At 40.0% G+C, this 13298-nt stretch overlaps 1 protein-coding gene across 1 annotated transcript in view; it reads left to right on the top strand.

Annotated features, from left to right (window-relative positions):
• Positions 1-13298, top strand: part of LOC124777969 (kinesin-like protein unc-104) — a 348239-nt gene that overhangs the window by 200234 nt on the left and 134707 nt on the right. Inside the window, exons 14-15 of the mRNA XM_047253531.1 lie at positions 11626-11664; positions 12548-12750. Of these exons, the coding sequence (XP_047109487.1) occupies positions 11626-11664; positions 12548-12750 (242 nt within the window). The remainder of the gene's footprint in view (positions 1-11625; positions 11665-12547; positions 12751-13298) is intronic.

Here is a 13298-nt window from a genome sequence, read left to right on the forward strand (position 1 = left end):
TGAATAATCTGCGCACTTCAGTTTTTTGTCCTTAAATTCGGGAAAAAACATGCTCGGATTATTCAAGTATATACGGTATTGTGCAGAGCTCTCAGAGTGCAAACACTGCTCATAGTTATCAGGTTTTTTCTGTATTATATACATCCTGCTTCCTGCAGTTAACTTATGTTCTCATAGAAAAACTGAGTAATTTTGGTCAGTTATTTTTTTATAATTATTCCAGATGTACAGGTTGACTTCTCAATGTGTGTGGAAAATAAAATGACGTACATCTAATTAAGAAAGGAAACAAAACTCTGTGCCATTTTTCAAACTGTGTAATATTTAGAGAGCTATAAATATTTTTCTGAACCCACAAATGACAAATCGGACAAACATAATTTTACTAATTTGTACATGAAACGATCACATTATAAAGGTTTCATGGAGCCACTCCATTTAAACTGAGCATGTTCATCACAAAGTGTGCTATATGAACTTTGCATGGATCCAAGGGCGGATTAAAGGGGTGGGGTGGGGGGAGGGGGGAGACAATCATCTTAAATGATACTTTTTTAATCTGCACCAAAGTTAAGCACATGAATGTAGGGTCTTGGTCAGTGGATTTTGTCATTTAATTCAGTATTCCCCAAGCCACCTTGGTTTGTGTGCCTGAGTTAATGTACTAGCTGTACCAGTGACTTGTGCTCTCCCTCTTGCTCAAATTCTGGGCACCACATATTAGCAGGGCTCCCCCATCTGCCACAGCAGCATGCGCATCACATTTCCCTCAGGGTACTATCTTCTTTGTTCCTAATGTTTTCATTGCTACTATTGGTAGACTGCTTGCCCAGAATTGAGGAGCATATCCAAACAGTTTGTGCCACTTCACGTGATGCCACCAAGCAGCGCTTCTTTGCAGTGACCAAGCCTTCACACAGCACAGTGCGGTATGTGCTCTGATGTGCAATTAGTGCAAAACTCAATTGGTATCATTACAGGAGTTGTCTCTTTTTGTACAGCTTTGCCAAAAAGAAATGCTGTGCTCATAAAGTATGTAGGGTACCAGCTAGTCTCTGTGTATGAAACAAGGTGGGTAGAAAGGCATCTATCTGTAAAGTTTTTTGTAAAAAAAACATTGAAAAAATAGTGTCGTCCCTTGAGGAAATTGCAGTGGTCACATTTTTCAAGTGATACGTCCAGCATAACAGCTAGGGCCCTTTTTATATGCAATCGGCAATGGAGCATCATAACTTTCATGTGCCCTGCTGATGTGCTCAGCCAAACATTACCTCTCAGTAGCTTTTTCCAAAAAGAGACTACTGATATTAGCAAAGCAACTGAGATCTTGATTGATACTTTCTCAGTTTTGAAAACAATGTGAGAAAATGTGGTTGCATAGTTTGGCCTGCTATATAATCAAGCAAAAAAAACTGGCAGATGATATAGTAAGCACCATTCAAAGACCCAGGATCATATCTCAACTAGTTAACAGGCCCAACTCTGCTCCATCAAGTGCAGAAAGCTATTTCAGGGTGAATGTCTTTGTCGATAATCCTGACACAATAAGCACTGATCTAGAAAACAGCTTTTCTAAAGACGTTCCCAATACCTGTAATCTCAACAAAATATCTACCATAAATCTGCTCATCTTCAACATTGTCCTTGGAGACAGTTATTAGGGATGCAGAAACTCTGGCTACAAATTACTACAAAGTACGCTACTGGCCATTAAAATTGCTGCACCAAGAAGAAAAGCAGATGATAAACGGGTATTCATTGGACAAATATATTATTCTAGAACTGACATGTGATTACATTTTCACGCAGTTTGGGTGCGTAGATCCTGAGAAATCAGTACCCAGAACAACCACCTCTGTCCGTAATAACGGCCTTGATATGCCTGGACATTTAGTCAAAGAGAGCTTGGATGGCGTGTAGAGGTACAGCTGCTCATGCAGCTTGAACATGATACCACAGTTCATCAAGAGTAGTGACTGGCATATTGTGACGAGCCAGTTGCTCGGTCACCATTGACCAGACGTTTTCAATTGGTGAGAGATCTGGAGAATGTGCTGGCCAGAGCAGCAGTTGAACATTTTCTGTATCCAGAAAGGCCCGTACAGGACCTGCAACATGTGGTCATGCATTAACCTGCTGAAATGTAGGGTTTCGCAGGGATCGAATGAAGGGTAGAGCCACGGGTCGTAACACATCTGAAATGTAACGTCCACTGTTCAAAGTGCCGTCAATGTGAACAAGAGGTGACAGAGACGTGTAACCAATGGCACCCCACACCATCATGCCGGGTGATATGCCAGTATGGCGACGACAAATACATGCTTCCAATGTGCGTTCACCGAGATGTCGCCAAACACGGATGGGACCATCACGATGCTGTAAACAGAACCTGGATTCATCCGAAAAAATGACGTTTTGCCATTCGTGCATCCAGGTTCGTCGTTGAGTACACCATCGCAGGCGTTCCTATCTTTGATGCAGCGTCAAGGGTAACCGCAGCCATGGTCTCCGACCTGATAGTCCATGCTGCTGCAAACGTCGTCAAACTGTTCGTGCAGATGGTTGTTGTCTTGCAAACGTCCCCATCTGTTGACTCAGGGATCGAGACGTGGCTGCACGATCCGTTACAGCCATGCGGATAAGATGCGTGTCATCTCGACTGCTAGTGATACGAGGCTGTTGGGATCCAGCACGGCATTCCGCATTACCCTCCTGAACGCACTGATTCCATATTCTCCTAACAGTCATTGTATCTCGACCAACGTGAGCAGCAATGTTGCGATACAATAAACTGCAATCGCAATAGGCTACAGTCCGACCTTTATCAAAGTCGGAAACATGATGGTACGCATTTCTCCTCCTTACAGGAGGCATCACAACAATGTTTCACCAGGCAACGCCGGTCAACTGCTGTTTGTGTATGAGAAATCAGTTGGAAACTTTCCTCATGTCAGCACGTTGTAGGTGTCGCCACCAGTGCCAACCTTGTGTGAATGCTCTGAAAAGCTAATCATTTGCATATCACAGCATCTTCTTCCTGTCGGTTAAATTTCGCGTCTGTAGCACGTCATCTTTGTGGTGTGGCAATTTTAATGGCCAGTAGTGTAACTGGAGACAATGAAAGAGACTGTATGTCTTATCTGATGGTAGAGATCAAGCTGTGAGTGGCAAAATGGAGAAGGGAAGATGCAAACAAAACACTTCTGCCAGGCTGTACAGCTGAGTGTTTGCAGTTTTCCAGAAATTTTTCCTACAATTAGATCTTTGATGTTGATCCTTTCCTGTGTCAACTGCAACAGCAGAAAGATCTTTCTCGACACTCAAACTCATTAAGAATTGGTTGAGAAACTGCTTTGGGCAAAACCGTTTAACAGGGCTTGCTTTGTTGTATATCCACCGAGACATCATAATTAACAAAGAAAAAATTGTAGATAGGTATATTGCGAATGGCAGAAAGAACAGAAAGGATATGTTTTCTTAAATACAGATAATATTTAATGTAATGACAGTTGTCCTTCTGTGATGGAAAAAGATTGAGTAACTAGCAGTCATACTCATAGATTACAGTTTTGTATAAAAACTGAAAAAAAGTGTGAATCAGGTGCTAATATGCATAAAGTATGCCAAATATACACTATATATGTGGAGAACTAAAATGAAAAATATAAACATGATTGTTTTTTGGTACAAAGATCTTTGCCATATTTTTACCACACATTGTATCAACAAAACACAATATTACATTAAAAACTATCCCTGCAAGTATACTTCGAGCTACTACAACGATATAATATCAGTCTCACTTTTTACATTGTACTTCTTTGGAAGTATTAGTCTCAAATACATTGTTTTGATAACATAATCAATATGGGTATTGTGTTTTTATTCCTACTAAGTTCGTTTAAAAATGAGTTTCATTGTGAATTATATTGAAAATAAAAATTTAAAAAAAGTTCTTCATTATCTATTCAAGACTGTACAATTGTTAATTTCAAAATATAAGTATATATCCATTTACATTATATTATCAGTAATTGATTATTTTCATTGTAATATAAGTATATATGTATTTATGAAATAAGTAGCAAAAATATAACTGTCAACAAATTAAGAATTACATTTTTAAAAGTATTTTATACCAATTTTAGTTTATTTGCTTTTAATTTGCCTATCAGCTCTGTGTTTACAAAAGGCTTATGACCTTGTTGCTGTGTGTTAACAATTATGTAAAAGAAGTTACTCAGAAAAAGGTTGTGAATGCTACACATTTCAAGAAATTTAAAACTTTTTTCTCAAAAATAAAACACATTTTTTGGAATTGGTTGATATTTTTAAATATCGTAACAGCTTAAAACAGTAGTTTTCAAAGATTACTTCCTTAACTTTCAAGGGGATGAGCCCTAGGTCGTCTTTGGTATCCAAAAGCTAAATAAGATCCAACAATCTACTTTTAAATATGCCTATCTGCCATTCAGTATGTCGTGTATCCAATTCATATTGTTATTGTTCAAATTTGATATTGAGCATTAATTTAAACCATTTATCAAAAGAATGAAAGAGTCATCTGCAAATTGTCTGTACTTTCTGCAAGTGATGTATCTGTATGCATCAAAAAATTGCTCTGTATTTTTTCTGGCATGAAGTGGACAGAAATGAATTTTTAGTTGCAGCAGTAGTATTCTGTATAAACAAAAACATTGTTAAGAATAATTAGGCAACCAACACATACTCTCAAACAATAAATCATTCAGCTTTTTTGTATTGCTGTGTACTCAACATTGACTACAAGTATTTGCAAGTAGTTAGGTGAAGTGTTTTGGAGATGGAAACATTTCATTGAAAAATTTGTTTGCGTTTTCACAACATATTCGACTTTCTCATAACCATTATTCTTTCACAGTATTCATGATTTATTTGTAACTCCACCATTATTCTTTCTCAATATTAATGATTTATTTGTAACTCCATTACTTTTCATTACCAAGCATTGGCACATAACTGTGTCAAACTGAAGAAGAATATTTATTGAACTGGACTAACTGAGCTGAATTGTGAGATCACAGCCATGGTTACTTATACATGGTGTCCATAATTAAACTTCCAGTTTCGAAACACTGTAGAAAGAGAACTACTTCTCAGAATGATGTCAAATTTGAACAGTGTATTTTTGACACAGAGGAAAAAGTCATGGGGGAAGAATCGTTTTTTACCAGTATGACCAGTAGATGGCACTGTAAGCGTCTTAACATAAATGGGGTCAGCCACAAATGACAAATGAACCACAATGTGGCAGCTATAGTTCGAATCGCACATTACACCAGCCGTACAGTTCAGTGTGCATAAGTTTGGCAGTCAACAATTGTTGCATGGTTGGTTGGTTAAGCCTGTCCACTATGGCAAGTTTGTACCACATCAGAGTCGAGAAATTGGTTTTTAATTGTCCTGAGGCTGAAAACTGCTTAAAAAGCCAAGTGGTACCTGTTTCTAATTGTCCTGGTGCCAAAAACCACATACAAATCAAAATGACTTCAGTTTCTAATTAGTGAGACTGGCGTAAAACATGTTCAATATGCTGTCCACAATTTTTTGCCTCAGGCCGAAACTGAGAAATACCTTTTTCCACAACAGATTGGAGTGTCTTGGGGGTCACATTCAGAATGTGCTGCACAATGTGTGCCTTCAGTTCAGCTATGTTCATAATTGTAGCAGTGAACACATCATCTTTTAAATGACCCCACAACCAGAAGGACACGGATTAAGATCAGGTTATCTGGATGGCAAAGTTGTAAGGAAATGATGGCTGATAATTCTAGCATTTCCAAAATACTTCTGTAGCAGCCTCTTCACTGGCTGTGCAATGAAGAAGTGCCATCTTGCATAAAGATGATCAGACCCACACATCCACATTGTTGAAGGGTTGGAATGACTGTCATAGGTAACAGAACCTGAAGGACTCATCTCCTCAAAAAAATACGGCTCTATGATAAAACGTTGCCATCAACCTGCAGTACACAGTCAGCTTTGCAGAATGAAGTGGTTCAGTTGATGTGCGTGCACATTTTCCTTTGCCCATGTTCTGCATATTGACATGTCATTGGAGACAAAAATGAGCTTTGTCTGTCCACAGAATGTTCCATGGCCATACATTGTCCACTTCCAGGTGAGCAAGAATGGTTGTCTTGCTGACAGATCAACAGAAAGCAACTCCTGACACGAGTGATTTTGTATGGCTAGCACCGTGCTCGTAAGCATGTCCAGCATTTGTGTAATTCCCTGTGCCCTGCATTTTTGCACACCACCATTTGACCCCTCCTGCAATGCTGCAGCCACATTGCACTTCAAAAGAACCTGTCTTTTCAAATTTTGTGATCATTTCCTCCAGAGCCGTAACAGACATACTCTTGAGTACACAGAATTTCTGCAGGGCTACTGACTTGCAGCCACTGTTCTTGTAAAAGAGTTTTACCAGCAACTCACAATCGTTCATGCAGACAGTTGTGTTGGATGTCTCAGACACAAATTGAAGAACAGCCGTGTTCCACGAGTCTGTTGGTGTGCATATTTTGGTGCTTAACAGCACCAGCTATCAGTCGGATGTTCATTACCTTTCTCTTTTTTTCTTTTTTCTGTGATATTTGCTCTGTCTCAATAATATGCTGTTCTAATTTGACATCATTCTGAGCAGTGGTTCCCTTTCTACAGCATTTTGAAACTGGAACTGTAATTATGGACATCCTGTTTATCATTACAACAAGTGTAAACAAAATTAGGTATTATTAGTTTTACATCATCTCGTTGTCACTGTAGGCTTGTACAATGGGAAGCAAGGAGAGGATGTTGTTTGGTGGCCAATATCCTCTTTCTATAACACAACTGCATGCATGTATTAACAGGGTTCTACAGTAACATAAACAGAGAGCTACATAACTTAAGATAGTCCAGGTGTTGTGGTACAAACTCTTCCGTAATAGTCCACATTATCCTCACTGCTGGTGGATGACTAGTCCTGCTGTGCACACTATTGTGGTCACTTTGTGCTGCCTGAGACAGAGACTCTTGATTGCAGCTGATGACTCAGCTCGTTGACTCACTGGATGACTGACTGGGCCTCTGGTCCATAGCAGTGATCTAAATACTGGCGGTCAGGAGGGCATTGGTGGCACATTGGCTGCGAGTCTGTTTTCGGCCTCTCTCCTGATAGGTGCGTTGTTTGCACCTATTATCAGTCTTCTTGCAATCTCTTTGTGCGCTAGCACATTCCTCCCCCCCACCCCCACATGCTGCACCATTGTCATGCAGTGAGGCTACGAATGACAACAGGGAGGGAGGCAGGTTGCTGGACATAGAGATGAGCTGGGAGTCGTGGCTGTGGAGGATGACATACTCCCAAACGTAGCCCGCCATCTGGCTTGCAAGGCAACAGAAACATTCTCCGGGAAACTGCTGCCAGGGCACATGTCCAGGCCTGACGTCATATCCTGGGGTGATGACAGTGACAGCGATGGTGGGTCCAGGTCCATGGGGTTGGCAAGCAGAGACAGTGGGGATGAGGGCACAGCATCCATCCACCCCTCTGGGGTGCCCCGGTGGCACTAGCGGGACCAGCAGACAACTGCAAAGGCTGCACGGTCCCATAAAACCATGCAGCTGTGGGAAGAAAAGCAGCAGAATCACGAGACAAATGACATGTGCGAATTTTGTTCTGGTGGCACTGCTGCAAACCATCGAGACTTGCAATCAGATACATATAAGAGCCAATGCGTTCCTGGATCAAGCCTCTTTCCAGCACCCACAGTTACCATAAACCCTGAAAAGAACAAGATGACATGGCGCAAAGCGATACTTGCAGACCATTGGTGGTGCCGGATGCTGCGGTGGGTATAGCAAGTGTAGCAGCATCCAATGGTGGCAGCCATGCAGAAGTTCCCCTGGTGATGGTCTGTCTAGTGTGTGGGAGTGATAGGAGGCACAAAAGAGTTGCAGCACCTGTCCCCATGTGTGGGTGGTGTGAAGCTTGGCCCTCTTTTGTTTAAAAGTGCGTACGAATCATTTTGCTTCTCCGTTGGACTGTGGGTGAAATGGAGCACTGGTCAGATGATGAATGCTGTTTCGTTCCTCTGGTGTATGACCTGAGATGACAATATCGTCAAGATAGTTTGAAGAAAATTGCATTTTTGCAGCCAGCTGTTCCACGTAACATTGAAGAAACGGTGTGTGTGGAAGCATTGCCGAAGGACAAACGCTAATACTTGAACAGTCATAAGTGTGTATTAACAACAAAGACTTTCTGTGATTCTTCATCCAGTGGAATCTGCAAGTAGGCATCACGCAAATCTATCTTAGAAAAGTAACATCCTGCCAAGCCTGTGCATGAGTTCCTCAGGGTGAGGTAATGGGTAAGTGTTAACTACTGTCTGTGGGTTGACTGTAGACTTGAAGTCAACACAGACGCAAATGCAACCAGAAGACTTAGGCAACAAAACAAGAGGACTTGGCCATTGACTAGCTTCAATGGGAGCAATTACACCATTATCTTGCAATTCTTTCAATTCACTGGCTACATTGTCTCTTAAAGCTATTGGAATAGGACGGGGGCAAAAAAAACGTCGGCTGTGCTTTGTCTTTCAATGTAACATATGCTACAAAGCTTTTCCCATTCCTTCTGAAAATAGTTCAGGAAATTCTTTAAGCAAGCTAGCAGCACTGTCATTTGGTGCAAATGTAGATGTGGAAAGTACATTCTCATGAATGCTAAGTCCAAACAAATTAAAGGCATCTAAATTGAAAATGTTCTCACTGTCCTGGATTTCAGCACATTAAAATTCCCTGTCCTTGTATGAGATTGGTAAGTGGCAGGCAAACTACACTATCTAAGCACTGGAATTTCCTGTCTGTTGTAAGCAGTGAGGTGCTTGCTAGATATAGAAAGGTGTGGTGAGCCTAACTGTTCATACATGGCATGATTAAGCAAAGTTTCTGAGCCACTTGTGTCACAACAGCCAGCAATTTGTAATGAGACAAATAGTACGTTAGAACAACACTGCACAGCACTAGGGCAAGAAGGAGGCACAACCTTAATCTTAATTTTGTCAGAACCTGTTGTAGGTTTGGAAAACACTGCATGTGCATGAGCCTGTTTTTTCTGGGAGTGGGCAAAATTGGTGTTTTTGTGCTGTTGCAAACAAACTGCTAGACATGGCCTTTTTTTTTCCACACGTGTAACACGTTGCGTTACGTGATGGGCAATCCTGAATTTTATGACAAGCAAAATGTCTAAGGCAAGATTTCACAGGTCTCTTTACCTGTCTACATGGGTGACCGTGCAGCAGTGTACATGCACATTGTTGTGGCTGCTTAGAGTGGTCGCGAGCAAGGGGCAACTTGACCCGACAATTTGGGGCCTGGTCAGACTTATCGGCCACTATGGCACCCAAATCATATTGCTCTAAGATTCACAACACTTGAGGAGGTGATGGATCAGATTACTTTAGGATCTGTTCCCGTATTCTACTATATGGAACATTGAATGTTATTGCATCCCTAATCATTAAATCACTGTAAAAGTTGCCACAACTACACTTAAATTTACACTTCCTAGTCATGCCTGTTAATTCTGTGTACCACTGACGGTACATCTGTTCTGGCTTTTTCTGCAGGCAAAAGAACTGATATCCGGCTGCAGCTACTTGGACTTGCTGGTCGTTGTACTTGGTTAATGCAGCGATTACTTTGTCATAACTGAGTTCATCAGGAGACACTGTTTTTATATCAACCAGAGCACTGGGGACCCTGCAATCAAAAGAAAGTGTTATAGCTTTACAGCACCTTCAACATGATGAACTTGACAATGTGCATGGAACTGTGTCAGTTTTTTGAGCGATTCCTCTTTGGTATCGTTAAGTTGCCAGAGCATTGGCATGCTGGTCGGTGGCACTTGCTGGGCTAGTCGGTCAGCTGGTCAGTTGTTGTTGTGCTGCCGACGCAGCTTGTGCAGCCAGAACTTGTTGTACCGTCATCAGCAAAGTAGCAATTTGTTGGTTCTGAAACTGAAAAGCTTGTCTTAGATCCCATCCTCGTCACCAGTTTTTGTGTTGTCTCATTGTCACTGTAGGCTTGTACCACAGGAAGCAAAGAGAGGATGTTGTTTGGCGACCAGTATCCTGTTTCTATAACTCAACTACATGCTTGCATTAACAGGGCTATTTATTAACATAAACAGAGTGCTACTTATCCTAAGATAGTCCAGGAGTCGTTCTACAACCTCTTCCATAATAGTCCACGCTAACCTCACTGCTGGCAAAGTACAAGTCATGCCATACACACGACTCTAGTCCCTATGTGCTGCGTGAGACAGAGATTCTGATTGCAGCTGAGGACTTTGCTTGTTGACTCATTAGATGACTGACTGACTGGGCCTCCGGTCCGCAGCGACGATCTAAATACTGGTGGTCGAGAGTGTGTTGATGACGCATTGCCTGAGTGTCTGGTTTTGGCCTCTCTCCTGATAGGCGTGTTGCCTGCACCTACTATTGGTCTTCTCCCAATCTCTTTGCCACCTGGTGTGCTGGTGACAGCATACAACAGCACAATTAGAATTTGTGTTATACACAGATTACAAGGAAAAAAGATTAATACAAATAATTTGCATATGACATCAAAGTCAGCTATGAACAAAGACATATTTTAAACAAATTGGTTCGTAAAGGCTTTGAGTGTCAAATTATGCCGAACATTAATGATCAGTAATAAACTGCCTAACTATTCCGATTGCTACAATTAACAGAATCTTTAATGCTAAAGTTACATTCTTTGTTACATCCAACTATCTCATCAACCAGGCTAAAGATTACTATCTACTGAACTTGGTACAATTTCAATAATTAGTCATGACATTCACAATGTTTTTCTAGAGCTTTCTGTTCATTGATATTACATGGGAATAATTGCGCCACAGAATTGTCAGTAGTACTCTTGCAAATTTGGTAACCTTGTTTCAGCCAATCACAAACTCATAAACACACTATTACAAATTATTAAAATGTTGTCGTTTTGACAATGACTCATTGTATTTACCATCAACACACACACAATTCACAATTTTTTCATACAACATTAAGAAAAATAAATGTGAAATGTAGTCATACAATAACAATAAAAGCTACATGATACAGTGTATCGTGTTGTTCATTAATCAGATATGGCAGTAATACAGTATGTGAAACTCAGACTTTTACAGTACATACCCTTTCCAGTTTCAGTTTTAAGGAACTACTGAAAAACAGTCCGTTCAATTCCTAATTTTTCTGGCTGTTTGTATATACTCATATCTAAAAGCATGCCGAGTTTCACTTTTAGTAGTTATTTGTTAATTTACTGTGGATTCTTCATGTAGTCATTTTGCTGAGTACAATGACTTATCTCAACATGTTGAGTGCTGCTGTAATAGTAATACATTTCTGTACCAGATCAACATAAATATTAAGTACTGTTTGTGTGTGTGTGTGTGTGTGTGTGTGTGCACACGCATGCATGTGCATGCATACATGTGTCAACTGTGCTGTGATTTAAATATCCATATTTGCAGAAATTTTTGCTTAGTGCTGATCATTCCCCCTATGTTTTCAGCCCGTGAGAGAAGGGAGAAGACGATAGTGGAAAATCCTGGTAAGAGAAACCTCAATTTTTTATGAGTTAGGCTATAGGTTCAAATAACAGCAGAAATCAGTTAATATTCTATAAATAATCAAGAAGTCAGTTCCATAATACTTTGAATTAGTTTTTAATTTGTGTAACATAAAAACAAAACAAATTCTAGATTTATATTAACAGTGAAATCATTTCTCACTAAGCTATGCACAAGGAACAAAAGTACAAATTATTATTCATCATAAGTAGTTTTTAAAGAAACTGAAATATTAATATAACAAATGGATTTCAGACGAAAACAGGAAAGGGTAGGGGAAATAACAGGGATCATTTTATAGTATGGCTGGAGGAAAAAATATAAGTGGCGCAAAAGGGGTTATTTCTAGAAATTTTCACTCTGCAGTGGAGTGTGCACTGATATGAAACTTCCTGGCAGATTAAAACTGTGTGCCAGACTGATACTCTAACTCGGGACCTTTGCCTTTCACAGACAAATGCTCTACCAACTGAGCTACTCAAGCATGACTCACGACCCATTCGCAGAGCTTTACTTCCGCCAGTACTTTGGAAAAAGTTTGGAAGGTAGGAGATGAGGTTCTGGTGGAAGTAAAGCTATAAGGATGGGTCGTGAGTCGTGCTTGGGTACCTCAATTGGTAGAGCACTTGCCGCGAAATGCAAAGGTCCCGAGTTTGAGTCACGGTCTGGCACACAGTTTTAATCTGCCAGGAAGTTTCATACTCAGAGCTTTCTCAACATCAGTGTTACATATTTTACATTCATGGGACAAAGTATTAGAGTATTACCTCTAAATTTATTCAATTTCTGGCAGATAAGTGAAGCTATTTTCAGTCATTTATTTACATTGTTAAAGAGCTACATAATGATTAACTTTTATTTTAGCATCAGAAATTATTGAGAAGGCATCACCTGCAGAGACACCAGGGAATGGTGAAAATGTTGACTGGGACTTCGCTCAAGTGGAGTTATTGGAAAAACAAGGAATTGATTTGAAAGCTGAAATGGAGAAACGGCTGCTTGTCTTGGAAGAACAGTTCCGTAAAGAGAAAGAAGAAGCTGACCAGCTCTTTGAAGAGCAGAGAAAGGTATGTTTAGTTTGTGTAAATGATGACTGGCACTCGGATAACTGATTTTTGTTACATGACCACAATTATCTAGCAGTGAACAATGTCTTAATTTAAAACTGATTGAGCGGTAAATGTTTCAGCTGTACCTTCAAATATATTTGTTGTCATAAATAAGAGCATACATAAAAAAATATTACTATACCATATAACATGAAGAAAGCTACATTCTGTACAGGATAAATGTAGAATGCGCAGAAGCAAATTTCTAAAATATCCAATAGTGTCCAATTTTTTAAAGGCTAATCACAAATGTTATTCAAGGATTGAGAGAGGAGTTCTGAAAACACAGTTTTTGATGGTACATTGATGAACAAATGCTTCACAGAGTTCTTGGTGTGCTAGATTTGTATTAAATAAATTTATCCAGGATAAAATACAAATTTGAAGGAACAAGAACTCCAGGAATAATCTATTCTTCACTAACTTTGATACTGAATCTGTACAAAGGAGGACAGTACAAATTGTCACGGGTGAAACTGTGATATAAAATAAAGATGGGCTGTGGC

This window comes from Schistocerca piceifrons, chromosome 2, assembly GCF_021461385.2.
Source record: "Schistocerca piceifrons isolate TAMUIC-IGC-003096 chromosome 2, iqSchPice1.1, whole genome shotgun sequence".
NCBI lineage: Eukaryota > Metazoa > Arthropoda > Insecta > Orthoptera > Acrididae > Schistocerca > Schistocerca piceifrons.